We start from the raw sequence: 21,862 nt of genomic DNA, 5'->3' as shown, positions 1-21,862 counted from the left end.
AGGCCTGTTTGGAATCAATAGCTCTAACTGAATCAAAGAAGGGCCAAGTGCAGTTTTGAACCTGGAGAATTCCCATTGTCTAGAGCAGAGCATTACCTTCTAGAAGGTTAAGGTTAAGATAGAAGGTATCCGAGCTCCCTCATGAACTAACTGTGTGATCTTGGTCAAATTGCTTAGTTCTGCTCAGTCCTCAACTATAGTTCTCAACTATAAAATAAGGATGGCAACTCTAGTTAATGTGACATTTTTAAAAGATAAAGAATGTAGGGGTTCCTGGGTGGCTCAGTGGGTTAAGCCTCTGCCTTCAGCTGAGGTCATGATCTCAGGGTCCTGGGATCGAGCTCCACATCAGGCTTTCTGCTCGGAGGGGAGCCTGCTTCTCCCTCTCTCTCTGCCTGCCTCTCTGCCTATTTGTGGTCTCTCTCTGTCAAATAAATAAATAAAATCTTTAAAAAAAAAAGAATGTAAATTGGGCATCAGTGATACAGGTGTATGTTTGTCTAACGCACTGACCTCCGTATGGAAGGCCTATGCATTTCACTGTTCATGAGTTATACCTAAAAAAACAGCCTCTAGTCCAGCGGCTGGCATACAATAGATGCTCAATAAATGGTTAAGATTGTGCTTGCTGTGTTTGGAAGGGTTTTGTGGCTCAGAAGAGAGATCCAGTAGCTGAAGCCAAGGGAATAAACAAGGTTGCAGGTGACAAAGAGGGAGAGGCTTAGGACAGCATCATCTTTGAGAAAGTAACACTGAACTGGTGGGCAGAGATAGGTAAGCGCACAAAGGAGACCCAAAGGAGTGGTCTGGAAGGGATGAACAACTCTGGATAGACCTTGGATTGAGGAAGAGGGTGCCAAGAGGGCAGCAGTCTGCTCCAGCCTAGGGCAGAATGTTTGGCTGGGGTCTAAACCCCACAGAAGAGCTTCATGGCCGACAACTGCTCCAGCCCTGGATACAAGAGGCTCTGGGATAGGCACAAGGGCAGCCCTACTGATCTAAACTGCTCTCCCACCCCAGATCTTGGCAGTCTCTTCAAGTTCAAATGGGGCTCAGTGCACCCATTTACCGTTTTCTCCACTTTGGGGGGTATTATTTTGAGACCACCATAATAGCATTTGGTACTGATATAATTTTTAGGTATTCTTGGTCACTTTCCACCAGCACACAAATGTTTTACACAGTTGCAAAAACAGAGTTCTTAATAACGTCATATTCTCCTCTTGTCTCCTCTCCTGGGACTCCAGTTACGTAAGTGTGAGACCTCTGGGTATCGTCTCCCAGGTCTCTGAGGCACTGTCCCTTTCCTTCACATTTTTTCTCTGTGGTCTGGATGATCTCTAAGGGTCACACTCTCGCATCCTACAACCCTGAGTCTCTCCTCCCCACGTGGTCCCTGTCTGTTTACTGCCGTTCCTTCCTGCCTTCTCCGCCTCTCGCCCCAGATGTCCTTCCTCCATGCTGCCTTTCGTGCTGCTTGATCCATATCACCTCTGTTCCTTCTTTTTCTTCAGCCTACATGTCTTCTTCCTTGTTTCTGACTTGGTTGACAATTCCTGTCACTGGAATGACCACAATGCAGAACTTACTTAAGTTTATTTTCCCCGTTCTGTATTGAGATAGCAGATTTTATTTTATTTTTTTTAAAGCAATAGGCAATGAAGTTCCATTGTTTACTGTGACCACACAGAATTGTTCTTATTTAAGTTTTTCTCTCTGGCATAACTGCAGATGTGATTTTAGATGACTAATTAGGAGATTTAGCAATTCTTCTGAGTAAGCGAAATCAAGGGGAGGAACATGTTTCATTGGTCTCCAACTGAATTTGGCCTGTGTTTTGATTGTGGAAATACATTTAATCTCTTCAGCACAGCATTTAACCTGTTAACCTGGTTTCACATTACCCGGAAAAGGACAAAACAGTGCTTTTGCTGATTAGATCTAGAAACACTTGTCATCACCAAAGATGCTCACTGCCTGAAGCTTGTTTTATGCTTCCAATATAAACACTAATGTAAACACATTAAACACTGAATTCACTATTTGCCAACCAAAGTAGATGTTCTATCATCTTTAGTAGGGTTTCTGTCCCCTTCAGCAGCTGTCAGAGCGCCTAAGGTTAAGTGTCTGGCCAGCACTGGTTCTCACTGCTGCCCCAGGCCCTCCAGGAACCCTGGGGATGCATTTCAGTGGGGATTTACTCCATTTCACTGTTTTCCTGCTAGGCTTCTCCTACTATAAAATCCATAGGCTTTCCCAAAGCCCCAAATTAAAATGAACCATTAAAAATGTCTGTAACTTTCCAAAATAAGTCTGTTGGGAACTTTTTAACACTGTAGTTTTTTTGTTGTTGTTGCCAGAGAGAGAGAGAGTGAGCGAACGAGCAAGAGCAAGGGCAGGGGCAGAGGGAGAGACAGACTCTTACTCAAGCTCCACACCCAGTGCAGGGAGCCCTACGTGGACTCACGAGCGAGATCATGACCTGAGCTGATCAAAAAGTCAGACACTCGACCCACTGAACCATCCCAGCGCCCCCGAACACTGCAGTTCTTTTTTCTTTTTTTAAATTTGAGAGAGAGTGAGAGAGAGCATGAGAAGAGGGAGAGTCAGAGGAGTGGAGAACCTGATATAGGGCTCAATCCTGAGACTCTGGGATCATGACCTGAGCAGAAGGCAGACGCTTAACTGACTGAGCCACCCAGGTGCCCATCTAACACTGGAGTTCTTACAATTTAGGAGTTAGGGATCCTTTAAGAATTTGAAAAAAGCTACAGATTCTCTCCCCTAGGAAACTGCAAATGTGTATCTGGCGTACAGTTTTGGGGAGTTCACAAAGCTGTGCGAGCCACGCAGCCCAAGCGGCCCGGAGCCAGGTCTAGGAGCTCCCTGTTCTAACAGCTTCCGAACTGCGCCACTCACTGAAGCTTACAAACTGCTCAAGCCCTTATTCTTACCATTGCTCTTGCTTCCTCACGAATGGATGGAATAGAAAGTATGCTGTACAGAGCTCCGTTCACATACGGCTGTATCTTTAAGGGGAGAAAAAACAGTCATTTGCAAGTTCTCAAATTCTGTACAACTCCGTGATCAAACACCCCACTCAAGAATCATCTGGCTAATGAGGAGAGTGAGCCTTCCTATCTTCCTGAGCTCCAGGATGCATGTTTCCAAATGACCGGTATCTCCATCTGCATGTCCCAGTGACAGCTACAACTAAGAGTTCAAAGTCAAGTTCATTACTGGCTCTCAAAGCTCACTCTTGTTATTTCACCACTTAACTAACATCATGCTGATCACTCAGGCTTCTACCACTGCTGGAGTCATTATCGATTGCTCTCGCCTTTGCTTTCCAGGGTTCAGTCTCCAAGCTGCCTCTGATAGGAACCCTTCTTTCCCACACACAGTGCCACTGCCCTTGCTCAGACATCATCCGTGACCTAGGTGACACTGAATCTCCAAAAGGGCTTCTCTCTTTGATGTTCACACTGTAGTCCAACAATCATATCATTGCCAAAATTCTACAACATGGGCCAAATCATCCCTCTTCCTACACCTCAGAAACCTTCCCTAGAGCCTACCTGGTAAGTCCTAACTTCTTAGTATAGCACACGGGCCCCTTCAAGGTCTGGCCTCAATATCATGTCCCCCTGCCCTTCCCTTCCTGCCACCATAAGGTTTACACTGTACAGACTGATCTCACCCTACTTACAGGGCTCTCCACCACACCATACACCCTGCTCTGCCTCCTGTATATCCCTCCGCTGTCATACTGGATTCAGTCTATGTTTGCATTTATACTTATGTCTCCCCATGTTTTCCTCACATAGGTAACCCCAACATCAAGCCGTACAGGACACAGAACATGGCAGGTGCTGGATAAATGAGAGCTCCCCTTTGAGTAGATTTTGTGTGACACTCTCCACATTAATGGAGGAGGGCCCATTCCCACCATTCTTTTCCAGCACTGGACTTTGTTATCCCTTAATTTTTGCCAATCTAATGGGTAAAGAGAAAAAAGGCATCTTATGGTTGTTCTTACTTTTATTTTCCTGACTATTAGCAAAACTAAACATCTTGCCTTTGTCTATAGGTCATCAAGATTTACTGTTCTGTGAACAGCCCATGTGTGTACTCTATCCTTATGTCTTTTACTTATCAATTTATAGGAGCTCTTCATATATAATGGATATTAAACTTTTATCCTATGTGCAAATATTTCCTCAGGCTATATCACTTGTCCATTGACTCTTACTATGGCCTCTTTTTCCATATAAAAAAAATTTAATGTTCACTGAGTCAAATATGTGCATCTTTTTCTTTATGGCTCTTGGCTTTTGTCTTTCATGATCATGACTCTCTCACACAGGACGCATGTATGTAGCATTTATTTGTGAAGCAAACACCTTTCTAGGCTCTAACATGTATACAGGTAGATTTTCTAGCTCATCCTCAAAGCAGATATATTTGTAACAATTACGACAAGATTTAAATCCTCCAGTCTATTCTGTCCTCAGAGGTAACATACTGGTTCCAACACTTAAAACCAACATTACTATTAGAGACTGAATATATTTCCTATGTATAGGCTCCAATTGCTTTAGTTGAATAAAATGGGAAACAGAGTCTAGAAGTAGTTAAGAGTTCTTGATTTAAAAAATATAAAAAGCATGGCACACACCATAACAACCACCAACCCTTCACTTGCTGAAGCCACCCAGGTCACTGAGCTGGTGGGCCTGGGGGATGGAAGATATGAGAGAGACGAACAGAACGGGAGCTGTCTGCAGCTAAGTGCCTCGTTCTGACCCAGCGGCCCTCAGTCCTGTCCCGCTAAGACACCGTTGCACCTGATCTGGCTAAAGAGGTCAGGCTTCTGTTGAGGCTTTGGCTTCACGTGCAAAGTGATGCCACGGTATCTGCACAGGCATCTGGAGAGAGCCGGTGAGAGCATACTCACACCATTTCGAAGTTTCTGTTAATTAGTTTATCAAGACCTCTACTTTATTTTAAAAGGGCTTGTGGCCCACAGGCTAGACAACAGAAAATCCCACCATGCTGGAGAGGACATGGGGGAGAGCAGAAGCCGGTACAGTCATTGTGCGGGACAGAGTGGCGGGACCCCCAACCCGACACTGACACTCGGGGCAAGCCAGCGGTGACGCACATGTCTGCACCCCAGGGGCCCTTGGGGGGCCAGCACGGTGATGTCACTAAGGACCGCTATGGCGGCTGAGGGCGGGAGGCAGCTGGACAAGCCTGGGGGACTTGAGGGGAGGGCCGTGAACAGGGGCTGTTTCTGCAGCGGCAAGATTAAGGAATGAGATGTATACAAGGCAACACAGGAAATTTCTAAAAACACAGTGAAAAGGTAAGAAAAGAATGAGATCTAGAGCGCAATACTATTGACACAATGACACATGCAACACACAACAGTAACTAAATTTGCAGGCCACGCGCCACTGCAGGGAGTGTCGACGTGGGGGAAGAATGAAGCAGGGTAGGTGACAAGGAGGAGAATAAGGCCTGGGAGGGAGCTGGCATAGACCAGTGACAGCAGGGCAATAGGAAATGGGGGTCAGGGATCAACCTCCGGCTTCCCAGTTCCAGAATCTGGAGGAGGGGGTGCACTGACTAGCAGGGCCAGCCTCCCCCAAGCCCGGGGCTGGCAGCGCTTGCCCAGTACCTCATGGTTCTCATGGCCAAGCAGATCCGAGAGAACTTTCAGCACCAGGCCCGCCACCTTGGCACACATGTTCTTCCCTTTAGAAGAAACAATGAAACAAAATGTGACACGTCTAAATGCGGAAGCACAGTTTCAGGTCAGGCAGACTTGAATTCAAACCTTGGCTCCTCTGCTTATGAACTGTGTGACCCCGGCTGAGTCATTTGGCCAATGTGAGCCCCCGTTTCTTTCTCCTGGGACTCCTCAGGGAAGGAAGGAACTCAGTGTAGGCCATGCATTCACAGGGCTCAGTCAGTGGTGCCTCCGAGAGCCCAGAGCTATTCAGGATGGTCAGTGGAAGCCTGGGCTATCACAGAGCAGTGCCCTGCCACCCAGGTGCACAGACCACCATCGCAAACACCACACAGGTATTCTAGCCAATTCAAACGTCATAACAACCACTGCAAATAAATCACAAATTGATGATACTAAGAAAAGCTGGTTAGAACCTGGTAAATGTTTCAATGCTAAGATACTTACATATGCTGTTTTCTAAGAGAAGGTTGAAATCACATTTACTCGGTCAACAACACATGAATGGTTCGGATTACAAAGCAGCCAAAGGCAAAGAAGCTTCTCACAAATACCCCTGAGCTATTTAACCACATAAGTTTCTTCTGCCCAAACTGGGGCTGCCCAGATCAAGGCGAGCCACAGTCTGGACTTGGCACCTCTTTTAAAGAAGCTTCTTCCATCCCAGGTAACCAATCATGTACACGGCACAGAACCTCTAGAAAAGCTGCGATCACTCCCTTTATTGAGCAAATGACTAGATGCGCACGGGGGAGTGAAGTGGGAGAGCTGGCTGTGGTGAGGAGCAGGGGAGCACAGGCTGACATCCTAGCTCTGCCACCAGCTTAGCCCTGTAGAATCTTGGAAACATATTTCTCTGTCCTTGGATACAATGGATCATATCCTTAACTTCCTACCTTTGAATAAGGCAATGAAGATGAAAAATGTAAACTAATTTAATTTCCTCTTCATCCAGGCACTGCATACACAGAAAATGTTCTTTTCCAAGGCCAGAATGGTATCTGGCTTCAGGGATTCAACAGCTGTATAACTAGTTGGAAATGTTTTACGCTCTACTTCTGTTTTAGTTTTCTGTGAGGGAGACTGAAGACACACCGCATCAGGCTGGGTGGTCTTCCAGGTTCGAGGGGCAGGCTCTCTGCCCTCTCCTCCCCTCCCCCACACCAAAGCCAGAGGACCCGGGGACAGGGGGTTTGTGAGACCTGCACTCCTGAGGCAGAGGTTCATGAGCAAGGCCACCGAGTACTCCAGTGTGTAGTCCGACAGGCAATCAGGGTCCTTCAGAATATCAATCAGCCAGAAGATGAGGCCGTCTCGAATCATAGCTGTCTGCAGTGGGCGCCTAGGATGTAAAAGCCTACAGGTCAGCTAAAGCCGGCAAGCAGCTTTCCCTGTAAGAGCACATGGTGATGTGTACGCCGGTTGGAAAAGACAAACTGATGGGGTGCTGGGGGGCGGGGGGCTCAGTCCGCTGAGCGTCCGACTCTGGGTTTCGGCTCAGGTCATGGTCTCAGGGTCCTCAGATTGAACCCCGGCCAGGCTGTGTGCTCAGCGGGGTGTCTGCTTGAGATTCTCTCTCCCTCTCCTCCTCCCCCACCCATAAATAAATATATCTTAAGGGAAAAAAAGAGACAAGACAAACTGTGCGGAAGATACCGACTCTAAAGAATATTTTGTTGTTAGACCCACACAACTGAAACAACAAATTCTTTACCTTCTGCAGATGTTCCTAAGGATTTAGAGAGCAGCGAGGTAGTCAGGAGCTCTTCTACTCTGAAAATTTCTTTTTCAATATTTAAAATTAGCAGAGTAGTATTTCAAATATTTAGTAAATATTTACTGATAGCTTTTGGTCCACTTTACCCAGGAGACAGTCATAGAAAAAGTTCATTGACAAACAGATTTTTAGTAAACTCTAGTCCTGCTTGGCACTTTGAGCTGTGTAAAAACACAGAAAAGCCAAAATCAGCTCAATCCCATCTTGATTCAGGTCTTTGTAAAGTAAGGGTAGTTTAAGGACATGGGCAAAACAATTTATACAGAATTATTTTCCTCCCAAAGTCCATATGAAATCTAACATCTCATCCAAATGTGTTTGAGGAATGTCTTCCTGCCAGCCTTAAGAACTGATGAGATTGGGGCGCCTTATTTATTTTAAGATTTTAAATCTTGAAAAAAATTATATAAAAATAAATAAAATCTTAAAATAAATAAATAAATAAAATCTTAAAAAAAAAAACAAACAAACAAACCCAAAAGTATAGCACAGATACTGTCCTGGGTGGGAGTTTTACCATAACCTGTTCATTAGAAGATGTTCGGTGGAGGTTCCTCCATGGTGTTCTTTTGTTTTGTTTTGTTTTTTTAAAGATTTTATTTATTTATTTGACAGAGAGAGAGAGAGATCACAAGTAGGCAGAAAGGCAGGCAGAGAGAGAGGGGAAAGCAGGCTCCCCGCTGAGCAGAGAGCCCAATGTGGGGCTCGATCCCAGGACCCTGAGATCATGACCCGAGCCGAAGGCAGAGGCTTTAACCCACTGGGCTACCCAGGCACCCCATTTTACTTATTTTTTTAACATGAATTCTTTTTTTTTTTTTTTTCAGATTTTTATTTATTTATTTGACAGAGAGACACACAGTGAGAAAGGAAACACAAGCAGAGGGAGTGGGAGAGGGAGAAGCAAGCCTCCTGCAGAGCAGGGAGCCCGATGTGGGGCTTGATCCTGGGATCAAGACCTGAGCTGAAGGCAGATGCTTAATGACTGAGCCACCCAGGTGCCCCTAAGATTTTATTTTTTTAAGTAATCTCCACATCCAATGTGGGACCATATAACTCACAGCCTGAGATCAGGAGTTCCCATGCCCTACCACACCAAGCCAGCCAGGCTGCCCTTTGTGCTATTCTTAAACATCACACTCACCTCATGAGTGAAATTTGTTGGAATACAAGGAAGGCTACACTCTCTCGGCAATCCTAAATACTTCCTACATTCATTGTACAGACCTTAGAGCATCGCAAAAACATTAAGCATATTTCTAGAACAGAATAGCTTATTACTGTTTGAAGCACAAGAAAAAACTGGCAATAAATATCTATATTACCAGGAGGAAGTATTATATCTTATCTGTTACTATAGTTACTAAATTTCAAAAAAAATTTCCAAGTCACGCTCAACATCAAGCTAAATTATCTTTAAAAACAAACAAAAACCAAGTGCTCATATGGTCTAAAGAAATAAGAACTCTGGAGTTTACTACAGTTCCTTTCAATTCACACATAGTTTGAACAAGCACTTTTCATCACCAGGGACCTGACAAGTAGTAGGAACTGAATACCTACTGCTTTCTCTCACTAAATGTGCACACTTAGAATAAGTCACTTTGCAGGCTTTAGGTTACTAGCGAGAGTCAATCACATGTCAACCACATCTGACAGGAAGAAAGTATGTCCAGAAGAGGACTGTCAGAAAAAAGCTGAGAACTCAAGGTACTAGAATTCTTACTAAGACAAAGAGAAAGTGAGGTATTCCTGAGGGAAGCCACATGCTGGAAGAATTCCATACAACTCAGCAACTCCACTCCTAGGCACTGACTGACTCAGGGGAAAGGAAAGGATGTGTCCACACAAAGACTTGTAGGCAAATGTTTGGAACACGATTATGCATGATAGCCAGAGTAGACCCAATCCAGCTGTCCAGCAGCTGATGAACAGATAAACCAAATGTGGTCTCTCCGTGTAACGGTGTGTTCTTCACAAAGGAATTTTGTGTCTTTATGTGTCTTTATTCACAAAGGAATAAAGTACTGACATAGGCTACCACACAGACAGACCTCAAGGACATCATGCTGAGTGAAAGAATCCAGTCACAACGGAACACACATTATATGAGTCCATTTACCTAAAAATGCCCATTACCGGTAACACTACAAAAAGCAAATCAGTGGTTACCTGGGGCTGGGGGGAGGGGACGAGGGCTGGAAATGGGCATGAGGTTTCTTTGGTGATGCAAATGTTCTAAAATCAGCTTGTGGTGATGGTCGGGCAACTCTGTAAATATACTAAAAATCACCCAACGGTACATTTAAAAGAGGTGAATTTTGTGCTATGAGGGTTCACTTCAGTAAAGCTGTTCATGAAATAAAAAAACGCTCGAGATGGATAGAGGATGCAAGTCATGACAGGGTCCAGATGGAGACTGCAAGGTCGGCTGCTGGGACATTAGCACAAGGAAGCGGGAGGCTCCCGGCCTACCTCCCAAAAATGACCCAGTGCATCGACGTCACTGCTCCTGTACGTGCACCTCCCGCAACGCGCTGTGAGCGACATGCGGTTTAGCACTGTCAGGTTCTGCGCATGCGCATATCTCTACCCCGTGTGCGTGGCCTGAAACACGATCCAGCCCCTGCCAGTACCAACTACCACGCACGAGGACAGCGTGATAGCACTTCCCCCTCCGCAGCAGCTTGAGCAGGATGGTTTTGGGAATTTGAGATAAGCTTTCTAGCTCCATCTTGGAAAGTAACCTACCGTCTCCTAAATGTTAACTGAAAATATCATTTGGAAAATATCATTTGCCTCTTGGGCTGCCACTGGGGCTAAACAGTGGCTCACATGAGCCCTATGTACTTTCACAGGGACCGCCGTGACCCACTGCATGGTCAGCACCTGAGGCTGAACTTCTGCAAGGCCCCGAGAACGTTCTCGCGGGTGACGATGTCCTCATCCTCCTCCTTCAACCTTTCCTCCAGCATCCGCAGCACCTTTGTGTTCTGGGCCAGGTAGAGGCGACCTAACAATATAACCAGAGATGCACGGGTGAGAGAATTTATCTTGTGTTAAGTTCATGCCACAAAACCATTCTCTCTGAATACTTTGCATGTAATGCATGTAGAGTTTGGGTAATTTTAGGTTCTAAAAAAAAACTTAAAACCTATTTCTTCTGCAAAGTTGGTTTTATCCAACCAACTATCTAATGAAGAGAAAACCACTCTTCTTATAATCGAAACATAATTCATCATGGGGCACCTCGGTGGCTCAGTTGGTTAAGCCTCCAACTCTTGATTTCAGCTCAGGCTGTGATCTCAGAGTTGTGATATCGAGCCCTGTGTCGGGCTCCGTGCTCACTGGAGCATCTGCTTCTCTCTCCCCACCCCCAATTATTATATCTCTATATTTATTATAATAAATAATTTATTATTAAATAAATAATCTTTTTTTTTAAAGATTTTATTTATTTATTTGACAGACAGAGATCACAAGTAGGCAGAGAGGCAGGCAGAGAGAGAGAGGAAGGGAAGCAGGCACCCTGCTGAGCAGAGAGCCCCATGTGGGGCTCGATCCCAGGACCCTGAGATCAAGACCTGAGCCGAAGGCAGCGGCTTAACCCACTGAGCCACCCAGGCGCCCCAATAAATAATCTTTAAACATAATTCATCACTATGTTTTTGTGGGGAGCACTGCCAGATCTACAGGGAGAAAGAAGGTGAGAAATCTATATGTTATGGGCTCCTTAGTCTTTATAATAGAGGCAGCCAAACAGTAATGCTTTCTGGGCACACTCCTGCCTCCTTCTAGATGTACCTATGCCTGGAGAAGGAGTTGGGAACCATACATGGGACCCTATAATAAGCTTTGAGTTATCATTAGCCCCCTGTGGACTTGTGTCTTGACACAGATAATGTTAGTGCATGTACCCTTGTTCATAATAAAGGTCTGCTAAATGGTTGGAAGAACAAGCAAATGAGTGAGTGAACCAACTTTTGGAGCATCATATAGTCATAATTTGAGAACTCCCCTTATTCACATTTAAGAAGCTGAAACAAAGTAGAACTTATGGAAGATAATAATATTTTGTAAAATCATTGTATTATCTTTGGAATTTTCAAATCCTGGTGGTTTAAGAGGTCATCCAGTTTGTTTGTTTTTACGATTTTATTTTTAAGTAATCTCTACACCCAATGTGGGACTTGAACCCACAAACCCGAGATCAAGAGTCATACGCTCCACCGACTGAGCTAGCCAGGCACCCCAAGAGGCTGCAGCCTCTTGAAGGAAAAGATGTAGTGCTTATTGGGATCAGTTTTGATTAATTAACTAACCTTGTTTTGCCTTCAGCGGAAAATTACAGAAAATGCATTACCTGTTATATACTTGAAAACAATCTAAAAGGTACCGCTACAAAACCAGAAAGCTTGTAAAATAAAACCAGAAGCCTTATAAAATAAACTCCAAGACCATCAAAATTGACTCTGACATAAACTAAGCCATACAACAATAACCAATTTGCACAAGGCCCCTTCAGTGCACTGAACAGGAACCTACTGAGGAAACCGAGAGCTCCTTTAAGAAACGTTTCGAAGAATGGCCACTTCCAGAGGAACAAAATGCACTGAAATAGGACCTTGGCTGACTCACCTTCTGCCAGGGACGCAAAAGCATTGATGAGCCGGGCCATATACTGTCGCACCACCTCACTCCTGGAGTGCAGCAGCTGCAGCACACTCCTCTGTGGGCAGAACCATCCAGAGAGGGCAAGGATGAGGTTAAAGAAAACAGAGCTAAATACACGTCTCCTCTATGGGTCTGCTGTTCTCTGCCTCTGCGTGGATTTATTAGAGGTGAAATAAACAGACTAAAGTCAACACTTCATCTGGAAATCTCAATTTCCAATGGATTTTTTTAATGAGGGTTGACAAAAACAAGTTATTCAGACTTCTGAGCCGAGAGACTGAATTACACAGGGTGCTCTGCCCGTGATTGGAGCAAGGGAGGCCATGCTGTTTGCGATGCTTCCCACTCCTGTTTTTCCAGGTTAGTGACAGATCCAATACCCAGATCTAATTTTGCTCCCTTCAAACTCCAGTGGAAGTACAGTGTGTGGATTTAAAAAAAAAAAAAAGATATAAATTCTGAAGGACAGAGAGATAGCACAAGAGCTGTTAACAACATGGTTTCGGAATCAGGAAGGCCAGGTGGTGAGAGACGTAGCAGACCCAAGAATGCCAAGTCTTGAAGGCAGCAACAGGCAATGAGGAATTACCCAACTTACAGCACGTAACCCTCCAAAGGAAAAAAAAAAAATGAAGAAGAATGAATGAAAGCTGTTAAAGCAGCAGCTGGATCCCACTCTTGCTGCTCCTATACCACTGTCCTCCTGCAGACTCCCCACCATCCATCCGGGGGCGTTCCCTTGCAAAGGGAACACAAAAGGTCTCTGGAGGTATGAGGAGTTAGCTGGACAGGTTAGGAAGTCAGGGCCAGGGTCCCCAACAAGAAAATATGGAGTCAGGACAGCTAAGATCAAACAGCAGTGACATCATGTTTTGCAGCTAAGGCAGAATCACATCTGCATTCTTTTCTGCAGCCTTTGCAGAAATGACTTCTGCAGAATGTCCTAAAATAAGACAATTAACCACAAAGCCTTTGTCAATACCATGGGCAAGGTGGAGTTAAGACCTAAGCCCCCAGATGTCAGAAAAAAAGACGATCAGCAGACACGTTAACCTAACAGGTAGACAGACTGGCATGACTCAGCACACCCTGACTGCTGAAGATAGTTTTCAGAAAAGCTGATAAAAACCCCTAAACTTAGAAACTTTAAAGGCAACACTTTTAGGCCCCCCTCACTCTCCAGGAGCTTTATACTCTTGCTCAATCAACTTTGTTTTGCTGTCCACCACTCTTCATCTGGTCTACCTCTTCATTCTTCGAAGTGTGATCAAGAACCACGGGCGCTAAAGGGAACAAAAGTCCTGTAGCAGAGGCGGACACCTGGCACAGGTGAGCAGGGCTTCTACACCCAAATGGGATGAAGAGACAGTGTCTAAATGCAGAATGAATGCTAAACAGAGAGCACCCCATCTTCTTCTACCTGGATCCCAGAAGGTTGCACCCAGATCCTCACCCTCTAGGTAGGAGATCAGAAGACTCTTCTTGGAGGAAAATGACCAGCCCAAGAGAAAAGAGCCAGAGATCCTAAAATCAGAGGTTTCTACTAGAGAGACCCTTAGATCATCCTTGTGGAGCTCTGTGTCCACAAGCCCTGCCCTCAGCCTCAGAATTTCCAATTGGCTTTCATTCCCCTTACTCAAAACATTATGAGAAAACCAAGATCTACCAGAAACCCAAGGCAAGTTTCCAATATGGGAGATAGGGTCAAAACAAATGGTGGGGGCAACTTGAAGAAAATGGGACTGTGTAGGGAGAAGAAAACCAGAGATACACAAAAATGTGTTACTCACAGTAGCCTCAGAGACACAAGAGGCATACCGTATCCATGAAAAAAGATTGCCACAAAAAGGGGGGTGAAAAACTCGACAGAAGTGTTGGAAAAAAAGGTAAGGAGATCTCCTAGAAAGCAGAGCAAGAATATGGAAAATATGAGAGAAAAGAGAGAATCAGTTCAAGAGGTCCAACATTCAGAGAGAGAACAGAGAAAACAGAGAAGAAATCATTAAGAAAATAAAATCAAGAAAAGTTCCTAGGACTGCACTTGTCAGATGAAAGGGCTCACAAAACACTTAAAACAATGAACCAAAATACACCTTAGGAAAGACATCAACAGGATATTTATTAACACTGGTGATAAAGAAAAGATTAAGCCACTCTGAAAAACAGTATGGAGGCTCCTCAAGATGTTAAAAACAGAGCTACCCTATGACCCAGCAACTGCACTACTAGGTCTTTGCCCCAAAGATACAGATGTAGTGAAAAGAAGGGGCACATGCACCCCAATGCTCATAGCAGCAATGTCCACAAGAGCCAGACTGTGGAAGGAGCTGAGATGCCCTTCAACAGAGGAATGGATAAAGAAGATGTGGTCCATATACACGATGGAATATTACTCAGCCATCAGAAAGGATGAATACCCACCATTTGCACCGGCATGGATGGAACTAGAGGGGATTATGCTGAGTGAAGTAAGTCAAGCAGAGAGAGACAATTATCATATGGTTTCACTCATATGTGGAACATATGGAATAGCATGGAAGACCACAGGGGAAGGGAGGGAAATCTGAAGGGGGAGAAATCACAGAGGGAGACAAACCATGAGAGACCATGGATCCCGGGAAACAAACTGAGGGTTTCTAGGGGAAGGGGCATGGGGGCATGGGGTAACAGGGTGATGTAAGGAGGACACGTGTTGTGATGAGCACTGGGTGTTATACACAACTAATGAATCACTGAACACTACACCAAAAACTAATGATGTATTATACGGTGCCTAACTGAACATAATAAAAAAATTTTTAATGTAAAAAAAAAAAAAGAAAGAGAGAAAGAAAAAAGACTCCATAGGCTGCTAGGGAGGAAAAACCTGGCCACATACAAAGTATCAGAAATTAGACTAGCTTGGACTTCTCAACAGCAACATTGGAACATAAAGGACAATGGAGTAAGATCTTCCAAATAATGAAGGAAAATTATTTACAACCTAGAGTTCCGTACAGAGAATAAAGACATTTTCCAACATATATCATCTCAAAGAATCTACTGCTTACGCACCCTATCTCCAAAAGCTATTAACTATAGGATACGCTCCCCCAACTGACAGAACAAGAAAGAACAATGATTCTTGAAAGTGTGATCCTGGCCCAGCAGCCGCGGTATCTCCTGAAAATTTGTTGGGAATGCAAACTCTCACCCCCATCCTAGACTTACTAAGCGGAAACCGCAGGGGCCCAGGAATTTGTGTTTTAATGAGCTTCCCAGGTGATAAGACCACATGCTAAACTCCAAGAATGGCTCAGCTAGAACTCACTAAACAACCGGTCCAATGTCCTGGCTGAAAGGACCAATCTCTCCAGTGTCAAGGTGACACGGCACCCACTATGCTCGAGTTTTCCTGCTCTGTAGATTCTCTGACATCTTACGATAGCTCCAGCTCATTCCCTGCTTAAAATAAACCATGGCAATTAAAAATAATGACTAGGGGGAAAAATGACATGTCTTCGATGGCTATAGAGATCAGAGGATTGTGACAAAAATCACAAAACCTAAGACATCTTTCATTAGAGAACACGTTGCTTTTTATATATACAACAAGAAAGGCAAGAAGCCTATTAAACTGTCACAGGCCATTGACTACTAGATATGCTTTCATTTCCCAGAATCCTAAAATGGGGGGAAAATGCATCTCAGATTCAATGAAATAAGACAGTTTTAGAAAGGTTCGATATTGAATCTACTCTTTGAATTTGAGGTTGTAAAATCACAGACAATCTATTTTTCAGCTGCTTCATGCCTGATAAGTTGGTTTCAGATGCCATCAAAAATAAGCAGAAATAAAAGTAAAAGGAAATAAATCAAAAATTTGAGAGACTACTTTTCAAACTTAACTCGCACAGGAGCAACAAGACTACATTCGGAGAATAAACTAGCAACTCAGAATTCTCGAATGCTACTGCCCATACACAGGGGAGCCTAACGTGTGCTTAGCGTCTGTGGGGGGTGCTTCATTGGTGACCCTAAGGTGTGCTGCTCTTCCACCCAGTGCACACCCTATGAAGCCAAAATAGGGAGGTGAAGTATTTAAATCATTCTGGATAACACTGATGGAGATAATGAAATGCAGTGTCTTATATATGTCATGTTCTAGATCTCACTCTGCCTCTGTCCAGCGAAGCCTGGAGTTGGTAACAGGTAAGGGGGTGAATAGTGGGGAGGGAAACCACCACATACTGGCTACTCTGTGCTGGGCACTGGGTTAAGGACATCCCACGGGTGACCAAACACAGTCAACCCCACAACCTCATGAGGCAGGTGATGGCTCCTTCTCCAAGGTGGGACGTGCTCTGAGACCCAGTAACTTACTCAAGGTTGTCTGGCTCATGGGCCATAGGGCAGAGGTTTGAAACCAGTTAACCTCACTCCGAATCCCACACTTTTTCCACTGCATCATCAGACCTATCTGGTCCAAAGCTATATACAAATATAGTGTTAACATATTTTAGGTGAGGCCCAGGTGAAGAACAATAGAATCGGCTTGCTTGCCTTGTCCAGTGTAAGTCACGCTGAGCTTTCAGGACTCATGGTTAAGCAGTGGAGTGAGGGAAGAGTTGGAATTTGGGGAAAAGGAAGAAGGACAGGAAAGAGCTCCAGAGTTGAATCAAGCAGTTCTAATCTGTTTAGGACTCTCTTAGAAGTGAAAAGCAGGCCAATGTCTTAGGTGAGTAGCAGACCTCACCAGCTAGCAGAAGGCTGACATATAGTCACTAGGCTGAAAATACCATATAAAGTAAAGCCTCCCCCTACTGCTAAGATCATCCCCTCAAAATGAAGGCCCTGGCTGGGCTCTGGCCCATCTCTCACAGACCTGGCTGTGGCTGTGACAATCCAGGAGGTCGTTGCCAATGTAAGCTTCCAGAACAGTCTCCCTCTGCTCTCCAGGATGGGATGTGGTCAAGCGCTAGAATTAAGAAAAAGAAAAGTGAGAGACCCAAGTTTTAATATGAAGAAATATATTCATAGAGTAGGAATCTTTTAAATGGCAGTAGTAGTAACTACATTTAACCAAAGCAAATAATACCTGGGTGGGGGTGCGGGGGGCGAGTAGCTACCCAGGCAGCCATTCAACTAACAGGGAGTTATGATGTTATATTTCCTAATGGGTGATGTGCGAGAGAAGGGAAATGATAAAATGCCCAGAGGGGGGTGCCTGGGTGGCTCAGTGGATTAAAGCCTCTGCCTTTGGCTTGGGTCATGATCCCAGGATCCTGTGATCAAGCCCCACATCAGGCTCTCTGCTCAGCAGGGAGCCTGCCTCTCCTTCCCTCTGCCTGCCTCTCTGCCTACTTGTGATCTCTGTCTGTCAAGTAAATAAATAAAATCTTAAAAAAAAAATGCCCAGACAGTACATGTACAGATAAGGGAGAGCCCATCAACACCTAGAGAGTTTTCCTCACTAGAAGGGGCTCTAGAATTGCTCTCTGAAGGACAAGCAAACTATCAGCCAGCACGGGGGAATGAGTATGGTGGGTAGTGGGGGGAGGGCAGGGGAGGAAGTGGGGTACTGATTGAGGAGGCGTGAAAATGCAGGGGGTATGTTGGGGGAGCCCACTGGGGGCTAGGCACAGGGCAGGCTGAGGAGGGCTTGGAGCCAATGCATCACTAACAAGTTAGACTTTATACTATAGGGACTGATGCAGCAATACTGTGTGTGTTTGGGTGTGAGAGTGTGTATGTGTGAGTGTGTGTGTGTGTGTGTGTATAAGGGGTAAGTGGGTAGAATTCTGTAGGTTTTGAAAGTCATAAGTTTCTTGTGTTGTGTTAAGGATAAACTCATTGTCCATAGGGTTAGAAAAAAATGTTGTATGGAGAGTGTGTGAAATGTGTGTGTGCGTGTACATATGAGTGTGTACAGGTATGAATTATATGGGAAAGTCACATATAAAGTGAGATGACCTTGCTTTCCCAGGAAAATCCCACTGGAGACCCCTGAGACCGTGGGCCCTGCCCCTGGCCAAGGAGGAGCCAGACGTGTAAAGAGCCACACGGTGAGAAGACAAGAGCAGGAGACCCCCCCCGCCAGAACTGACAGGCGGAGGCCTCCAGAGGCGGGTGTCACTGGCAGACTGGATCCACTGTGGCCAAACAGGAAGGCCCTGAGGGAAGAGGGCACTTAAAAGAGGGTGTGCCAAGAGTGTCACAGGTGGGGGCTGCTGCCTTTATACCAAGTTCCCTGAAGCCAGGGCCAGGGTGCTGGAATGGGGTGGAGGGGTGACAAGCTGGAGGGTGACACAGACAAGATCTTAAGACACTTGTTTATTCTTCCTGGTTAATCTGTGACAATGTCATTCATTCGGCAAAGGAATAGCCTGCCTCCCTAAGAGGCTCGGTAGCACGGACTGAGAGGAGGAGCTGCTGGGTGGACAAACTAGGAGCCAGAGAATGAGTCTGCTAACTTGAGCGGGCAGAGGCAATGGCCCCTGCGACTCCTCACGGTGGGCACCCGCGCTTGTCAACTGAGGCAGACATTACCCATTGGTCACAGCACTCCGTCTGCTGATCCTGGATGCATTCTCAAGAGTGCTCCCTGAGATCATGTTCCAGGAAGCATGACCAATCTTCTGAAGTGCAAGTGAGGAGACCTTTGTCTACAGAGATGGGGAAATTACTCAAAGCCACTTTGATGCCAATACCCTGAAATTCAGGGAGCCATGAAGGGGCCTGACACTATTACAGCCCAAGTTAAAATGGATTATTCAGTTAAAGGGCCAACCAGTGTTGGCCTAGACATGCAGTTCTCAAGGGTACTTTGGGGAATCCTAGGGGGTCTCCAAAGACCTTCCAAGGAGTCTACAAGATCATGATTATTTTCATAATAATACTAAGGTATGATCTCTCTTTTTTAAGATTTTCATTTCTTTTTAAGATTTTATTTATTTGAGAGAGAGAAAGAGAAGGTGCACAAGCAGGTGGAGGGGCAGAGGGAGAGGGAGAAACAGACCCCCTGCTGAGCAGGGAGCCTGAGGTGGGACTCGATCCCAGGACCCTGGGATAATGACCTAAGCTGAAGGCAGATGCTTAACTGACTGAGCCACCTGGGCACCCCTAAAAATTTTATTTTTTTAAAGTAATCTTTACACCTGGTGTGGGGCTCAAACTCACAAACCTGAGATCAAGAGTCGCCCGCTCTACGGACTGATTCAGCCAGGAGCCCCCGTTTTATCTTTGTCATGGTCCATCTCTCAGAGGCTATATGAAGTATGACACTGTGATGACTCACTTGGGGAGGCAGATGTGAGAATCCAGCTGTCCTTCCATCAGGCCAGACAGTAAAGAAATTTGCCAAAATGTATAACAATGCCACTTTCCTGATTTTTTTTTTTTTTTTTTTGGTTTGGAAAAGAGTTATTTTTTATGTATAAAAAATACATTATTGGGGCACCTGGGTGGCTCAGTCTGTTAGGTGTCTGCCTCCGGCTCGGGTCATGATCCCAGGGTTATAGGATCGAGCCCCCCATCAGCTCCCTGTTTGTCGGGAAGCCTGCTTCTCCCTCTCCCCCTGCTGCTCCCCCTACTTGTGTTCCCTCTCTTGCTCTCTCTGTCAAATAAAATAATAAAATCTTTAAAAAAATACATTATTTATGTTATATTCTGGGTTCATAATTGTTCATCTTAAATGAATTAATATTTAGAAAGGTTCTTGGTTTTTAATTTCTAATACTATAAATAGTGGTAGATAGAATTCACATAAACTAAAGCCTTTAGGGTCCTCGGTAATTTCCAAGAGTGTCAATAGGTCTGAGACTAAAAACCTTGAGAACCACTGGCTTACCCTCAAGAGTGGGAGGAAAAGCAACTATCAGACAAGGCTTGACATCTCTTAAGAGTGGTTCATCAGGGTCCACCCCCACTGTCTGCTCGAGTGGCTCCACATAGCACCCGAATGCAGAAGTCTTTGCGAAGCTGTCATAAGAGAGTGCCTCTGGGCACTCCTGCGCCGACCCCGCTGGCTGGGAGGGTGGCTTACAACGGGTGATGGGGGCAGGCTTGAAATGGCACATGGCAAACAAGTGAGGGAAGGCAAAGGCAACTGTGAGGTCCATACCCAGGTTTTTACCAAGAGGCCAAGGCTGTCTTCAGAAGCTGTTTTTACCTTTAGCTCTTGGTGTCAGCAGGCAGCACGAGGAAGGATTTGTAGTAGATGGGGTTCAAGATACAAGCAAGGTAGCCAGCCAAGAAGACCATATCTTAACTTCCAGGGAAAGGTACGTACCCAGCGAAGAGCCTGCAACAGAAAGGCTTTCAAGCGGTCACTCCCCAAAATCAAATCCTTCTTCAGTTTCTCATAATCCAAGGAGGGCAGTAACGGGACATCCTTCAGTTTCCTACTCAGCCACACAAGTTCAAAGAGAGAAAAAAGGGCAAAGGGCACATTCATTAGACTTCTTGAGTCTCCAGACACCAGCGGTGGCCTGGCTGTCTTCTCCACTTCTAGAATGAAGTCCAGGACCGCAGCCCCCCGCCCCCACCCCGTGTCATCGAGCTCTGCTCTGCCTTTCCCGTGGAGGTACTGGGGCTTTGTTGCATGTCTTTCCCCACACAAGGAGTCCCTGCCTGGCCAGGTTTAGAAACTGCTGTGCTCACACAAGGCCAGGGCTCGGTCCGACAGGGATGGAATCACCTTGAAGGCACCAGACCTTGCGGCACCGCTCCAGGCCTATTTAGCATCTGGAGCAAAGCCGGAGACCAACAGCAGCACCCGTGAGAGTGCTCCCTGAAATCCTGAAGCTGCTGCCCGCTCAGGCCCGAGGCACTGAACTGGGGGTACGCAAAGGACAGACCAGGGTGAGGAAACAACTGTGAAGAGTGGGAGCACAGTCAACCCCAAGGAGGTAAAGGACATGTCAGAAATAGCATGGGTTCTTATCTGGGAGAGAGGAGCAAGTAGGGCCGTTTGCAAACCCTCCTCAAGAGGACCCAAGTGGAGCCCTCAGGGGAAGGCAGGTCTCCCCAGTGTCTTCAGTTTGTTTTGCTCCACAGTGGGGGCTGGAGCGCACGGGAGAACCAGTGCAAGGGAGCGAGGCCTGCAATCTGGCTAACAGCACTGTACCCATGTTAACGTCCTGCCTTTGATGTTGTACTTGGCACAGAAGATGTCACCATGGAGTTGGGGGGCCTGGGGGGTCAACTTCCTGTGACTCTATTATAATCATTTCAGCATAAAACAAGTCAAAAACAAAAGTAAAACAACAGTATGGTCTTCCTGACACTGTGCAGAGAATATTAAGATCAGTACTCTGGGCACAATACTAAATGCGGGCTCATGAGGTCTTGGGTGAAAAGAGACACACAAAGGCTTCTTGGGGCGCCTGGCTGGCTCAGTCGGTAGAGTGTGCAACTCTTGGTCTTGGGGTTGTGAGTCTGACCCTCACGTTGGGGGTAGAGATTACTTAAAAAATAAAATCTTCAAAAAAAAAAAAAAAAAAGATGAGGGGTTCTTCTGCTTCCCATTGACCCGTAACTGAGCTACATGATGTTAGCTGCGGGTGTCCGGCATCACGATTCGCCATCTGTGTACAGATGGTTAAGTGGTCACCACAGTGAGTCTCTTTACCCTCTGTCACCACACAAAGTTCCCACGTTTCCTTTCTTGGGATGAG

At 45.5% G+C, this 21,862-nt stretch overlaps 1 protein-coding gene across 1 annotated transcript in view; it reads right to left on the bottom strand.

The window, feature by feature from the left end:
* The window catches only part of ARMC9 (armadillo repeat containing 9), a 152,985-nt gene that overhangs the window by 76,697 nt on the left and 54,426 nt on the right, over positions 1-21,862 (bottom strand). The window contains exons 11-17 of the mRNA XM_032857478.1: positions 20,476-20,587; positions 17,071-17,163; positions 12,171-12,261; positions 10,422-10,545; positions 6,958-7,097; positions 5,684-5,760; positions 2,955-3,029 (exon numbers count right to left, since the gene is read on the bottom strand). Of these exons, the coding sequence (XP_032713369.1) occupies positions 2,955-3,029; positions 5,684-5,760; positions 6,958-7,097; positions 10,422-10,545; positions 12,171-12,261; positions 17,071-17,163; positions 20,476-20,587 (712 nt within the window). The remainder of the gene's footprint in view (positions 1-2,954; positions 3,030-5,683; positions 5,761-6,957; positions 7,098-10,421; positions 10,546-12,170; positions 12,262-17,070; positions 17,164-20,475; positions 20,588-21,862) is intronic.

This window comes from Lontra canadensis, unplaced genomic scaffold (assembly GCF_010015895.1).
Source record: "Lontra canadensis isolate GAN:19392208 unplaced genomic scaffold, GSC_riverotter_1.0 scaffold13, whole genome shotgun sequence".
Taxonomy (NCBI): domain Eukaryota; kingdom Metazoa; phylum Chordata; class Mammalia; order Carnivora; family Mustelidae; genus Lontra; species Lontra canadensis.
This window is presented reverse-complemented; position numbering and strand designations above follow the sequence as displayed.